Source organism: Zonotrichia albicollis, chromosome 4 (genome assembly GCF_047830755.1).
Source record: "Zonotrichia albicollis isolate bZonAlb1 chromosome 4, bZonAlb1.hap1, whole genome shotgun sequence".
NCBI lineage: Eukaryota > Metazoa > Chordata > Aves > Passeriformes > Passerellidae > Zonotrichia > Zonotrichia albicollis.
In genome coordinates this window covers 46,381,026-46,396,310 of record NC_133822.1, presented here as the reverse complement: position 1 = coordinate 46,396,310, position 15,285 = coordinate 46,381,026, and the positions used below count along the sequence as shown (strand labels likewise).

Sequence of the window (15,285 nt, the reverse complement as noted above, 5' to 3'; positions counted from 1 at the left end):
TGTTGTGCTGTGAACAGTTATTTCTGTTCAGTCCTGAGAACAAAAATTCACCGTAACATTACAAATGACTGATACCTTCTTTTATGAAGTGGTTTAGACTTCAGGTATGTTAGCTCCTGCTATTTGAAATAAATATTACAGTTTTTTTTTTGGATGTGGGGACTATTATACTGAATGCATACATGCTGTCTTACTTGGAGGTACAGATCATTAATATAATCTATAATTTCTGTGAAAATGGATTGTATGTCACTTTCACAGTCATGCTTTCCAGCCAGGTTGTCACTATTTTATCAGCTAAAACAATGACCCTACCTTCAATATATCACTGGAACTACCACTACAAAACTACTAAAGATTGTGTTTTGACATTTGCTATGTTTTCCTATTTTTTGGTTCCTCTTTACACTTCTATCTTCTTACCTAGCATCCCAATTGAAATGTTGCCCTCTATTTTTTCCTCATAACTCTCCAACCTTTTCTGCACATCATTTCCCTTGTGTCAGGACTTCAGTCATGATCTCTGGTCATCCTCCTGAATCCAGATGATGTCCCCTACCTGTCTGGCTGGAGGATGTCTACTCTAAAGACTAAGAGGATAAATTACAAACATACAGTTCCTCTCTGAACAGTGCTTAGCCTGACCTGTTTCTCTGCAGTCCCTTATTTCTTTCAGTCCTATCTTTTTACTCACTGCTTTCTCTATCCTGACTGGAATACTTTGTCCCTCATGCTAGAGTGTTGTGTTTGATTTCATGTAACTCCAGGTTATAGCCTTCTCCACCCTTATTTCTCACAGATATGCCTTTTTTTCTGTTTGGACATTATTCACACATACCTAAATCGTCCTCATTTTGACTCCAGGTTCTCCCTGTCTGCCTTGCTTGGCAGTCACTTAGCTTTCCACTACAGAGATACTGAGGAAAATACTACCAACCTTACATGTTCAGCTTGATGCCTGACAATGTGCCCTTCGCAGCTTCCAACTTTGCCCTTTCCCCTCAGTTCCTTCCCTTACAGAATCTTTGGACACCTTCTGCCTGCAGGGTCATCCCACCAGCACCTGCATCTGGTGGTGACAGTTTGTGTATGTTGTCCACAGATGCTCGATCCTGTACTTTCCTGTTTGTGTGGAAAACAGTACTGAAGCTTATTTGTTAAATATTCTTTCCCCCAAGACCGCCTTCATAAGACCTACATTCACCATGAGGTACACAAGGGCTTTCAAGCAAAAATTGTAGTTGATTTCAAAGAGTAGCAGATGTTTGTTTATTTATCTTTTGCTTAGAGTTAGAGAAAACAAGTAAAGGAACACCAGGCTTGTAGCTGCATTCTTACTTACAGAGTAAAATTGTTTTTCTCAATTTTTCATGATTCCTGCAAAGAATCTTGCATACTCTTCTTTGCACCTTCAATAGCTCAGAAGCACTTCTGTGATTTATCATTGTACAAACTCTAGGTAGTTGGGGTTCTGAAGCTGATGGCCCTGACCTGGTACTAGCTTTAAAGTCAAGATATAATGAAAAATTATTTCGAAAGAGTAGCAGTAACACCAGCCTCACATCATTGTTTCCAAATCCTGTTGGTTATGTATTACAGATGACTCCTAGTAAGTTTGCTTGCTTATTACTTTCAGGGTTTCTGTGCTGGGAAAATGGGTTGCAAAAGAGACTGTGGGTATCATGACCTCATCATTCATATTCAAAAGAAGATCAGCAAGATTACCAAAGTGCATTACTTTGTAAAATTATAACCCCGGGAAGTAATAAGATTCAATTACATTTTTTTGGCAAAGTTCTTTTTAAGAAAGTATCTATCTCATGGCTGTAGTTTATTCTTTGTGTTCATCATTGGGTAACAGTTCTCATGAGGATTTTTCATCTTCTCAAACCTTGCAAGAGATAAATCCCTCTTTTCCTGTGGCCCACTTCAGTCTTTGCATATGTGCATTTTCTGAAGTGTTAACTGTTAACAGTTGTGCCTAAGAAATCTAAATTCCTTACACAGCATCAGTGCTTTATAATGCTGGAAAACAAATACAGACTGTGCAAGGAGCTTTCTTCCCCTTTGCTCTGCAGAAGATCTGAAGTATCGCACTGAACAAAAATATTCCAATCATTGGAGTAAATTGATGTATCCTGTGGGCTGAAGTTGTCTAAAATGCAGAGCAGCTACCTCTGCGCATTCTTGCACAAAACCCATGGCATGTGTTGTTAATGGTGGCAAAACCAAATGGCAGATAAGCAGAGGATGCTGAAATGTGTTTGCTGATTCTCTGTATTCTCCCTTCAAAACTCAGGAGATTACTACAACAGGTTAAATTCACTCCTACAAACCACAAGCAAGAATGGAGTAATTTGTAAGTCAATACAGAGAGCTGAATTTATTTACTGTGTCAGTGTGATCTTTGTAAATGAGTGATAGAGGCAGGCATCACACATTTATTCTGCAAAATAATTTTAAAGCATGATTTAAGATCTTTTTAGTCTGCTTCTCATTTACTTTCTTTTTAATGCTTTTCTAAACTTTTGCCATCCTTGTTTTGAGAACATAAAAGTCCAGAGGGCTCTTATTTTCTCTTGTGCTTTTATCTCTAGTGGCAATAGTACATGCTGTCCAAGTAAGGTGTAGTTAATACCATGTAGTATATTGGGGCAGAATAAGTCAAGTCATCTTATGTTTTATTTTGGAAGACATAACAAAAACCCCCGTGTCTAAAATGCTGGGTGATAAAATCCCATAGGAGTAGTTGAATGGTGTGATGTTTCTGCACAGGTTTTTTCCTCATGTCAGTTTAAAAGGGTTTCCCCAGCTACAGACTCTCAAAGGAATTTACAGTTGTTCTTTTAAGTAAGTGTTTATGCTGCTCAACAATTTGGACTGTCCATCATGACTCATTTTGGAGCTTGCTCTGCCTTCCTGACTTGTATTTCTATGTGCAAGGATTTGAGATTGCCAGAAAGAATATTTCTGTAAGCAACAGGCAGAAATGATGTGTTGGACATGGACTTCACGGAGCTTTCAGTGTTTTTAGAAAGGGAAGTGTTAACACTGAATAGATGACGTTAACACCACCACCAAGAAAGAAAAAAAAAAAAAAAAAGAGCTCTGAAAACTGTATTGACTAAACCTTCGAACAATGCTTGAAATTCTCCTATATCCTGCTCTGTTTTTGTATGGATTTTTCATAGCACAGACAGACGTTACCCACAGTGTGATTCAGTGTCTGTTTCTAGCCACGCTCTTGCACGATTTTAACCTGATTTCACGGGAGGAGCAGAGAATGAAACACCGTAGCTCATGGTTGTCAGCAGTGAAAAATAGCCAGGAATCAGACAAACAGCTTCATTGCTGAGATTATTTCCGGGATGAAAACTCGTCCAACAGCTGTTTGCTTTGGCCACTACTCAGGTCCTTTTTTTTCCCTTAAACAGAAAAAAAAAAAAAAAAAAAAAAAAAAAAAAAAAAAAAAGAGGTTTGTTTTTTTTTTTTGAGATGTGGGCTGGTTATTTATGTAGTCAGGAAGAGGTCTCTGCTTCCAGTGTTGTGGTCTCTGAGCTGTTTTGACAGTTGGAGTACGGGGAGGTTTCCTCTCTTCTCTCTCCCCTTTTCTCCCATCCTTCATTCACTTAATGCACAGACCTGGAATGCTGTAGGAAGAAGAGAAAGCGAATTTATGAGTTCTTTAATCCCAGACAGGCAGCTCTGTGGCAGTTACCTTCAAGAAAAGTTCACGCCCCAGAGGAGCGTTTAGTCTTACAGAGCCACTGACTCACTGAGCAGTGCGTGTGAGCGGCTGCGAGGGAGAGGGGAGAGATGAAGGAAAGATTTTGCTTCCTTGTGAAACTCGCAATATTATTGTTTTAAGACTTTTCAAAAAGATGACTGCTACTTTTGTTTAAAGCATTTACTCTGAAATTGCTGAAGCTGGAGACTACCAGACTGAGGTCAGGAGCATTTTCTTTGGCAGAAAGAAGATACTTTTATAGAAGCCATGCCTGTGCTTGGGGTTGCCTCCAAGCTGAGGCAGCCAGCCGTAGGGTCAAAGCCTGTGCACACTGCCCTCCCGATACCCAACCTTGGCCCCGCTGGCTCCCAGAGGTACTCACCAAAGTCCTTGGAGCTTGCTGGGGCAGAGAGCTCCATGCTTTCTTGTCAGCTCACGTTAAAGTCAACCTGTGATTTTGGAGAGAGGAAAGCGCTTCAAGGAAAAACCCAGGAGATCGAAGATAGCAAGGTTAGTTGTAAACTTTACCTGTGGAACTCAATTATATATTAAAAAAAATTTATTTGCTTTAAAAAAAAAAGTTTGATACAAACTTTCTGCATGCAGAACTTGGGGGTGAATGAGTAAATAGACTTTTGCTGTCATCACTGAACTCCCATAGCAGCCTTGAAAATTTGTTTTGCTCGGTGCTGCTGTCTGAGTAAATATTCTGTTTTTAAATGTTAGTGTTACTCACTTCACAGATTAATTTTGATAAGGATCAGTAGAATCATAAGGAGAGAAAAATCATTCTGGCACCCAGTAAACAGAGTATTTAAAAAAAAAATCTTGGCAGCTTTATGTTATATTATGAAATTTAAAAAGAGATCTCACGCCCACACCTATTCCCACAGGGAGGCTCTTTTAAAATAAAAACATGCAATTGATTTTCTTTTCAATTTTCAAATGATCTGGCTATTCTTGCTGCAGAACTGCTGAACCAGAAAAACAGCTTCTCAGTGAACAGTACTTGTGCTTTTCTCTTCTGCAAAATAGCTTCTTCCTAGCCCCTATCTAGCCCCAATTCATTGTGATTTAAAAAAATAAAATTATTATCTGAAGTAGGATGCCACAATATTTTTTAGACTGCTTAGGGTTTTTTTTTTTTTTGTAAGGGGATTGTTTTTGAGTCCTAATTAACTTTTAGAAACACTTCTGCTTGGTTTTCAACTAGGCTTTCTGTTGTAGTTGAAAACATTTTTCATGTTTTGTACATGAGTACTGAGTCCCTTCTTGTCAGCAGCATATATTTCTGTACATCTTCAGTCAGTACATTATGCCTGCATGTGTGGTTTACACAGCTTCAGCAAGCTGTGAGGCTACTTCCTCTTGCTTTTCTAGTACTCTTGGTTAGTGGAACTGATTACCACCCTGGAATTAAACATATATTTTTAATTCTCTCTTAGTTTGAGAACACTTAAATGCCCTTAGAGTTGTTACAGTGGCAAGATGCACAAAAATGTACTTGTTTTTTCTTTGTTTTTAGTTACTGGGTTAATTCCATTTTAGTGAAGAAAGTTGGTTTTGTGGTTAAAGCATAGGGTTGGGATTCTGAACATTTGGTTTCCTATTTAAACCTTGCCACATATTTACACATGAGATTTTGGTCATGCCACTTAACTTTTCCCTTGGAGTTTTCTGTGTCACATCTCCCTGTCTCGCAGAGATGATGCACTGGTGGTATCAGACATCCTATACAGAAATGTAAATAAAGGAGTAAACTGTTTGTCTCTTGATAACCACAAGTGATGAACAGCCTATTTCTAGAATGTGAGTATGCAGACAATATATGTTTGAAGATAATAATTTTTCAACACAATGCAATTCCTGCTTGTTTCCTTTTTTTTAGTAGAAAATATTCTTTTCTTGTTTTTTAATGCTGTTCCATAATGGATAGTCCATCGAAAGTAAATTAGATTAGCAAATATTCTTTTCCGTGAAAAAAGCAAAACGTTATATTGGCTACTGAAAATTGTTTCTTGTTTACTTATAAAAGTGTGGAGAAAGACATAAAGCATCTTGCCTCCAGTATTTAAACCACTTGGGAGCTATTAGTAATTAGTGTGAGACCAACTGGTCTTCCAAGGCATGTAGTCCTGAACTCTGCTGAACTTCTAGTGAGTAAAATAACAGCCTGGATGGACACAAACTGTGACACCAATTTGCCATTTCATTGGTTTGACAATACTTGTCATCTCAGAGACTGTTTTTCTAAAGACCAAAAAGCAAACCAACTTCCCAAAATCAACCTACCAGCCATGACAGCCTTCTCTATCTATGTTCTCAGTTGAGGCTGCTGAGCAGTTTTAGAAGATGATCCTTAAAGAGTAAGACCAGGCTGTGCACATGATGGTATTAGAACTTCCCCCAGCCACCTGCTTTTATAGAAGTGCTGAACATTGTAAAAGTTACTAATTTCTGTAGCCTTTCTGTGTTACCCCCTTATAAATCTGACATTCCCAGTAAAGCTTAGTGGCAGCCCTTTACTCAATTTTCTTCCTGGGCCCGTTTTTTGAAAGAAGCTGTTTTATTCACCTTCTAAGCAAATTGCATGAAAACTTTCTGCAAAAGGGGTTTGGACTGTAAGGTGGATGGGTATTTATGAATATAACATTATTTTAATGCTTTTCTTACTAGTAAGCTTCAAAGGATCAGCCTAAAAGTATTAATGCTGTTGTCTTCATCAGTGGTGGAGATCCATGCCACCTGGGTAGCCTCAGAAGTAAGTGTAGGTTATTCAAACAGTAGTTCTAAGCAGAGATCTGATGGAGCTGTTAGAGTTAATGTCTCTTCAGGTTTGCTGAGCAGATGCTAGTTCTGCACTACAGGTTGTGTTGTCCCAAAGCTTGACCATTTGTAAGTGCTGATTTCAACAGACCTTTTGTTAGCAAACACATTAATCCATTGTGATATCTCTGTGTGACCGCTGTACATTGGGACTGTGTAACTATAAAAATGGTCAGATAAAAGGTTTTTCAATCAAAATGTAGTGAATACCTAGTCTGAGTTTCCAACTGAGAGTAAAATCTGACTAATATATTTCTTGCATGCTTATGTTATATATATCATTACATATAAGGCAGCACTGATTTTTGAGGGAAAAAATATGGGTCTCTATCTGCAAAAGACAATGGAACATGTGAATTCATCATCTGGTTGACTTTGGCTCTTGTCTGCTGAAAGCAGTGCCTTTTGCACTGCTTGCTTTGGTGTTTCACATTTGCTGCACTGTGGGTGCCAGGTGTTCTCATCCTGCCGGCAAGGCACTTAGATTGACACATGTGGCCACTGTGACGTATCCTGTTGCTACCTATTAAGGGCTAAGAACTCTAAAATAAATTTGGGTTATACATGTCAATGCAGTAGGTCATTGCCACACAGCTGTTTCCTCTATGAACTTCACTCTCACCAAACCTGAGTGTTTGAGAATTTTGTTGCTTGTGTTGGTGTTCTCACAGGCCAAGGCTGGTTGGGAATACAGCAGCAAACATCAGTTCTCTTTTCCCTCGCTGTTTCTCTCATCTCACATGATTTTGTAGAACTTGCACATGTAGTCTTGGTTGTTTTCTTGTTTGTGGACATAATGAAGTTTGAGGTTTAATAAAAGTGATATTGCCATGAAAACTGTGGTAGAAGTAGTTTGAAGTGATTATGTTTACCTTTTTTCTTAATTGTAATGAACTTAGTTTAGCTTACGAAAGCAAATAATCAGTTGCTAATGATTTAAATAATTCTGTGTGTAGTTTATTCAAATGCACTTTTGTTCAAGATTTTCATAATTTGTGCTTTGGTACCTAAGTCTCATACAACAGGTCCATCTGCTTTCTTGCTAAACCCATTAATGTTTAGGCTGACTGCATGAACACTTTATGCTGCAAATAGTCATGCAAAATATTTGAACACAAGTATTCAGAACACATTCTTTTTCCCTGAGTATCATATAGACAAAAGTTATTCCTATATATGTACACAGGAACAGAATCCAGCTGCTGGATTCATGAGGTGAAATGCTGGCTGTCTTTGAAGCAGATGGAGTTTTGCTGTTCAGCTGGACCATAGAGTGTTTTTATGCAAAACCATGTCTGAAAACACCACTGTATTTTCAAATATTTTTCTAACTGTGGATATAGTATTATTTGTATTTCTTTACCACCACTGCTTGGAAAATTATTCATCGGGTCATGGTAGGTTGCTTTTTTGCTTTTGAGCCACTAAACAGTAACAAAGTGAAAAAATATCCATTGATACTGTAGAAAGGTAAATTAAGCAATGACTTAAAACTATAGGAATGAAGAAAGAATTTATTTGCAAAACCAACTTATTTGGTCACTGAATCCTATCTCTGCACTATATTATTTTAAGGGTGGGTGTTGAGAGGCTGGGGCCAGGCTGTTCAGTTGTGCCTAGAAACAGGGCAAGGATCAAAGGGCACAAACTGAAGCATAGGAATTTCCATTGAATTTCAAGAAAAAAAAATTCTTTACTTTGCGGATGACAGAGCACTGGAACAGGCTATCTAGAGAAGTTGTGAAGTCTTCTCCTTTGGAGACATTCAAAACCTGTATAGGTGCAATCCTGTGCAACCTGTTCTAGGTGAACCTGCTTTAGGAGGGAGGTGGGACTACAGGGTCTCCCTTCAGTGAGTCCATAATATTGACCTGTAGCAAAATGCAACAGTGTTTTACTTCAGGTCACCTGAAAGCGTGATTGATTCAGCTGCTTGCACACATTTGATGGTGAAGTCACACGTGTGTGGCCAGGAGTCCTCTCCAGCACAAAGCTGTGCAGCTGCTGGGAGTCAGCAACCCCTGCTAGGCACATTGGTCTTCTGGTCTGGATTCCTTGGGCTGATCCTTGCAGTGCTCTGCTTTATGTTCCCAAAGTTTTCCTCCCATCATTAGACTTCCTTCTTTCAAGAACTCTGCACCATCATTTGTGCTTCTAAAATGTATTTTCTCTGAGATTAATCTGATATATTAATTGTGGTGTTTTGGTTGTATGACTTGGATGATAAGAGTTTAGCCTTCTTTCTGAGTTAATTAATTCCTTTACTGTTGTATTATCTTATTTCTTTTGGGCTTTTTTTGTTTTCAGTTTCTCTTTGTTCATGCTATCTGTCTGCTGCTGTCTGCTTTATCTGCTTCTTCTTTCCTGTTGGCAGACATCTTTACAGGCTACTGAATATGGACTTATTTTTCTCTGTATCCCCTAATCAAGTCTTCCTGTCTTGCCTGCAGGATTTTTCATATCACTGTTTATTATCAGAAAGTGCTAGTCAGCCTCCCCAGCTGATCCAGTACATATATGTAAACCTAAACCTTTGCTAGATGCCTCAGTTGCGGGGGCTTGTAGTAAGGTCCTAGTAGTATGGAGATACTGGTATCCATAGGATTAATAGACAGTTGTTTGTGACCTCTCTCACAAGGGTCCAGCCCCACTAAGTTCATTAAACAATTCAATTTTTGTACAGGAATATCTTAGGGGACCTCTGGAAATTGACCTTCTGCAAGGCCTTCTAGATGAAATGACAAAGAATACTGTGTGTCCACCTGGGTAAAGAGATACACTCTAGAGCACAGAAATTTGACCAATTAAGCTGGGGAAGTAGTCCCCAGTAAATCAGGAGGACAGAGCAGTTCTACCTGGGGAGCATGTCCAACAGAGAATGAGGTCCAAAACACTTAGTTGTAGCAAGTGAATGTTGTTAAAGTAATCCAAAATGAATCTCAGTGTGACAAAACCAAGCTAAATATTTTGATCTGATTAGGCAAAAGCATGTGCTGGAGCTGTTGAAGTGACCCTTAAGGTCCATTTAATTTGGCATCTTACCATTGCATCTCAGTTTTACTCTGGGGCCTTCTAGAGTCATTCAGCCAGCCCTTTTGCAGTGGGTCATTATGATGTACATGGAAACCTCTCATTTTTCCCTCATCAATTTTAAGTAGTTTGTCAGTGATGTGGTAAATCCTGCCTGTCACAAGACACCAAACTTACTTGGTGATCTTTTTATAAAGACAGATCTCAAGACAAACATTTTTGTTTTCCATACATGGGTGGGGCTCCTGTTCATGTCAAGGGAGTGCTGTGCACATTGGAATACCAGATGTGTGCCATAAATGACTTCCATATCTCTGTCTTTCCTCAGCTAACCCTTCCACACCACTTACTTAGGTTTCATGTGACCCTTTCCCACCATTCCCCAAATCTCTCCAATGCAAGGCATCTGTTGCAATCACACGTCTCTTTGACTTTTCAATTTCTTGGATGCATTTTTGTCTGGTCTCTGAGGGCCAAGCTCCACAGAGTTTCTTGACACACTGAATCTAGGGAACATAAATAAATGAGTTTCTTTCCCCATTTTGTCATACCCTTCCTTTTCTCAGCACTAGTGCCCTGGAGGTATCTGCCTTGTGGGTTGGCAAGAAAAGAGGCTGCTCATTGTGCCGAGTGTTTCATTTACAGCACCACAGCCAAGGCAACAGAAAGAGCAGCAGAAGCAGCCAAAAACTGCCTATCTTCTCCCCATAGTGACCACTAGTGATGGGAAGCCAGCAGTGTTTCAAAAGCATTGAACTAGCTGCCAGAAATTTCAGTCAGCACTGTGGACACCTGGGACTATGTGTGTTTAAAATTCACACAGCCCCAGTGAAGCCAGGACAGTTGGCAGGAGTTCAGATTGTCAGCAATTTCAGCTTCTTGTCTAGTGCTCTGAATTATTTCTTTATCAAACAGATAACAGTGTCTTTAATGTGCTTTATGTATCCAGTACCATCTGTCTTCGCTATATTATAACTGATTTAAGAGCTTCATTCTGTATGAGCTTGGACTAAATTTCATTGTTACATGTTTATTGTCTAATCATCTGTATCAAGCACATTTTCATAGAGTTGAGATAAATGCAAAGTAACACAATATCAACTCTTAAATCTTTTGCATTTGTGAACAAATTGTATTGAATGTAGGTTTCTTGTCTGTAATTTTTAATTGGGATCATGGACAGGAGGGTATTCAATCAAAATGAGCTTAAGTTCTCTGCCCGAATTTCTACTGCTTTCATGTTATTTCTCTTACAAAATAGGAAGATAGAACTCAACTTACTTGATATCAGTTGGTGCTTTGTGAGCTGGTATTACACATCATCAGAAAACAATCACACTTAAACACTTTTGTGTTGCATTTGTGCCTGGGGAAGCTGCTTGGGGATTTTCTGAGCAAACAACTATTCAACGAAAATCCTTTCCTCAAAAATGGGAGTGTGTCTGCAGGATCATGTTCTGTGAATGCACCAGCAGAAGCAACCCAGTAACATTTGCTTGGTGCAGCACTCTCGCAGTCCCCTGGGATAGGCTGTTCTTCATAACCACAAATGGAGCTAAGTGGTCTCCACCTTCAGATAAAAATTATGGGCTTCTATTATACCCCAGGAGGTTCTAGTTAGGCTTTAGTAAAACTTCCCTGCTATAACAGTAGTTAAACAGAAGAACTTTGCCTGTGGAAAATGTAGTATCTCCATCACTGGAAAACCAATGTATACACTTGCCAGTCATAGTATTATTAGCAGTGGTTCTTCTCAAAGGAATTGGTGACAACCTTGATGGTCTTCTCATTCTCTTCCGTCATTCCTTGGTTCAGCTGACTCAGGTGCATGGTAATGAAAGCATGCTTCCCTGGGAACCAGAGCTGACAGCACCGTGGCCCAGGGTGATGCGCATATGCAAGGACTCTCTTTGGAGACAGATTTACGTCCCCAGAAAAAGTGCCATTGTGCAGTGTGGGTGTTTGTGTTTCCAGGGGCATTGCCCTGAAATACTGCCATTCCTGTTGTTTCCCAAAAGCACTGGTAGGGTGTTCTTGGAGCCCAGAAAGTTGGTGGCTTGCTTGAAAACACTCATTTTCCTGGCATATCAGTATTGGAGTGCCCTCATGCCTCAGGAGCCTGTGAGACAGTGGAGTGACTCTTGGGGACTCAGTTCTTTACAGCAAGGAACATGGGGGCTCTATGAACTTAAAAATCCTTAATTTAAAATCCCTTCAAGAGCACTGTAGTGAATATTTCTTGTAGCTGAAATTATAGAGGGTTCCTAGAAGATGGAAGCATCCCAAAGTACCCATCAGAGTGACGGGTGCCACTAAGATTAGGGAGTTTGGTTGCACTGAAAAGCATTTCTTCTCTCAAATAAAAATAATGTTCTTTCTGTCGATTTTTCTCTTTATTTCAACCATACCTTGATCCTATAAGTTTTTACTAGATTGATGCCCTATTATCGCAGGTAGTGTGCATGTGTGCAAAAGTCAGTCCAGCCCTGTAGAACATATGGCTCTATTACATGGACTGTGGGAGAAAGGGAAAAACAATCCCCACAGTGCAGAGGGAAGGGAGAGATGAAAGGGAAAATGGATGATTTTCTCACACTCAGGCTGGGACTTTGTGGCAGGACTAGGAATTTCAAGTCATATATATCTCAAGTCCCAATCTCCACATCACAACCACAAGCCTATCCTTTGTCTTTTCTAAGGATCAGTGAAGAATGAAACATCCAAATAATGAGTTATTTTTCCTGCTTGCCTCAGAAGGACAGTTTTGGCTTTGTCATCATTTTAATGTCAGTAGTTAGCCTAAGTGTGGGCCCAGCTCTGTGCAGGAGGTAGAATTTTACTCCAGTAGACATACTCTCTTGATTTTGATGTATCCAACCAGCACAGACTAGCACAATTTGTTAAAGATGCAGAATATTTTGTGCCCTTTGTGAAGCAGTATAACACTCATCAATAGTCCTGTGTGTAATGATGTTGATAGGCTGCTGACTTGTTAAAGATGATGTGGAAAATCTAAGTATTTGTGAAGCAGGCCTGTTTTGAAGAAAAATGGCTTTTTTGGGTCCTAATTCCTGCCTTTGAGTACACTGCCTAGATTCTTTGTAGCAGAAACGTGTATTTAGTAAATACTAATGGCATGAATTACAAATGAGAACTGCTAATTTTTTTGACTGAGAGTATTCATTTGAGTGGTCTAGGTCCACTGTCCCTTTTTGTCCAGTATACTGGACTATTTTTTGAGTCACACAGTTTTTCTTGCACTCACTTACAGGGCACGCAAAGAGCAGTTCATTTAAATCAGCTCTGTGTTTCACTCTGACCTGATTCACAGGATGTGGTCTTGGAGGAAGCCCATGCCTTAACAATAGCCTTTTGACAAGTGAGGGTGTTTGGGGATTAAGCTGGAAGAGGAGGAAGCATATATCTATTCTCAAACCTAGTAGTGGACTATTTTGTGTGAATCTTCATTTGTCCATGATGTTTTTAAGGTCACAAACCTTCCTTTTTGTTTTTACTGGCAAGAGGATGTTGGCTGAAAGATAGCATAACTTCTTTAAAATTCAGAAAAAGAATGCAGAGTGTTTTGTCTGGTAAATGCGAAGGGATAATTCTCTCATGTAAGATGTGCAGATTTCTGATGGCTCTTGTGTATGTTCTGTGTAAACCAAGCTGAAAGAACTTGGAAAATAAGCAAATCAAAGGGAAGCATAATTTTGAAGTGGTTAGAGCTGGATCATAATATTTCTGGATATATAAACTGAGCAGGTGCCAGCCACTAAATGTACTAACTCTGCATAAAACATGAGAGAATTTGACCAAGTATAATATTAGTATTGTCCTAACCTACTTTCAGCATGACATTTGGTCTGACTTATCTTTTTAGTTATATTTTTTCCTTGTAAACCCTTCTTTCCTGCTCTGCCCGTCTGATCTTAATTCAGCAGAAAGCATTTCATCCTTCAATATATCTCTCAACAGTTGATCAAAATATTTTGTTCAGGTGAAACTCTCCAATTGCAGCAAATTTGAAAACAAATTGGAACAAAAATAGTCGTTGATCTCTCTCTTGTGTTTTTTATTTCAAATTATCTCTCTATGACAGTTTTAACACCTGGCTTTGTATCTTGTTGATGTTGTGTTAAGCTCCAAATGATTTGGCAGTGAAAACTTCCTGTTGTGCATCAGTATTTGAATTACAGGGCATGAGTAAAACCATCACAGCTTAGTAATGAGCATGGCCATGCACAAAAAGATGACTTCCTAACAAGTGTTTGACAACTTTGTTTTGACCAAAGCATTTGACCACTTTCATTAATCAGGAAAGGCTGCATGGCTCATACGTGATTTAGGGGTGAGTAAGACATAAGTCAGGGTGCAGGATTTTTACTCACCGCTACAACAATGAGATTTCCTGGCAGCACATCTATGCAGTAAACAAGTTGGTTTCTTTTTTTGGGGGGAGTATTTTTGTTTTGGTTTGGGTTTTGTTTTTCAGGCTCTTTTTTTGTAAGCTGTCTCTGTAGTGGAAATAAATAGGCATTAAATAAGAATGTGAAATAACAAATAAAAGTTCAAAAGGAGTTTAGAAATTTCCTCAGCTGAGCAGTCTGCCTGCTTTCGTCATTGCTGGCCAGCTCACTGGCCATAGACAGAGTGCTGGAAGGAAGAACTGAAGGAATCTGTTTCTCATGAAGGAACAGCACAAATCTGAAAGCTTGAGAGCTGCAGGTTCAGATTTTCTTTTGAAATGCTTCTGAGAGGGAGTAAGGCTGAGCGGCTCACGTGAGAATTCACAATGTATTTTCATTTCTGGTTACTATCAAGTACCTCCTTGAAATCAACTCATATGTGAAATGGTAATAATGAATGGGTTTTTTAGAGTGAAGTTGTTCCTTGGCTAACTGTTAATTGATTATTATTTTTTAAATACTGAAGAAATAATCTGATTACCTACTTTTCAAAGTGTTATTTAAGTTACTTTTAATTGTCATAGAAAAAAGATTTTTTTTAACCTAATCTGCTACTGATGTTTTCAGCTTCCTGTCTGTCAGGCTAATAAAGCATCCATTCTTTTTTCCTGCTTGTTATAAGAAGACAGAAGTAGGAGGTATTTTATATAAAAAATGGATTTTTTTTCCTGTATAACCTTGTGAACCTGACAAAAATAAGGTAAGAATAACAGCATCTTTGCTGTTTCATTTACCTTGCTGCAGTATCACTCTGAAAACTGGTATGGTTCTATATTATTAGCTGAAACCTAAGAAATAGGTTGCTCCACAAGGAGACTATTGTAGTGATTGACAGTCAAGTACTCTGTTCACAGGTGATGCCATCTCCAGATGTGTGGGGGAGGTTAATTTGCAGGACTTTCACATCCAGACCTCTCTTGTGCAAGAACAAGTTTTCTCCAGCTGGGTGTTGGGAATGGGTTGGTGTTTGTGTTACCCATGAGCGAGAGCAAAGCAACCCTCCCCATCTGTGACAGCTATGTCAGTCACAGCCTGAAGAGTTTTGGCTTTTAAGATAAGCTATTAGCACGAGGGAGTGGAGAATAAGAAAAAAAAGTGGAAATGAAAACAAGGCCTTTTCCCAGGGCCCCACCAAGTCAGAGCAGGATTTTTTCTCAGCTATTTGGCCTTATTTGTGGATGTGATACAGAGATGTAGGGTACTGAGGGGAGCTGATTAGGCAAAGTTTCAGAA

The 15,285-nt window shown here is 39.2% G+C and overlaps 1 protein-coding gene across 9 annotated transcripts in view; it reads left to right on the top strand.

Moving 5' to 3' along the window:
• NAV3 (neuron navigator 3) overlaps positions 1-15,285 on the top strand; it is a 508,016-nt gene that overhangs the window by 252,647 nt on the left and 240,084 nt on the right. For 3 of the 9 annotated variants that reach the window (XM_074539690.1, XM_026797454.2, XM_074539688.1), the window contains exon 1: positions 3,542-4,237. The exons of 3 other annotated variants lie outside the window; for them this stretch is intronic. In XM_074539690.1, coding sequence (XP_074395791.1) covers positions 3,995-4,237 — 243 coding nt within the window. In that variant the 5' untranslated portion in view covers positions 3,542-3,994. Of the gene's footprint in view, positions 1-3,541; positions 4,238-15,285 lie in introns of those variants that run through there. 3 more of the 9 variants (XM_026797451.2, XM_026797447.2, XM_074539689.1) reach the window with 1 other exon arrangement.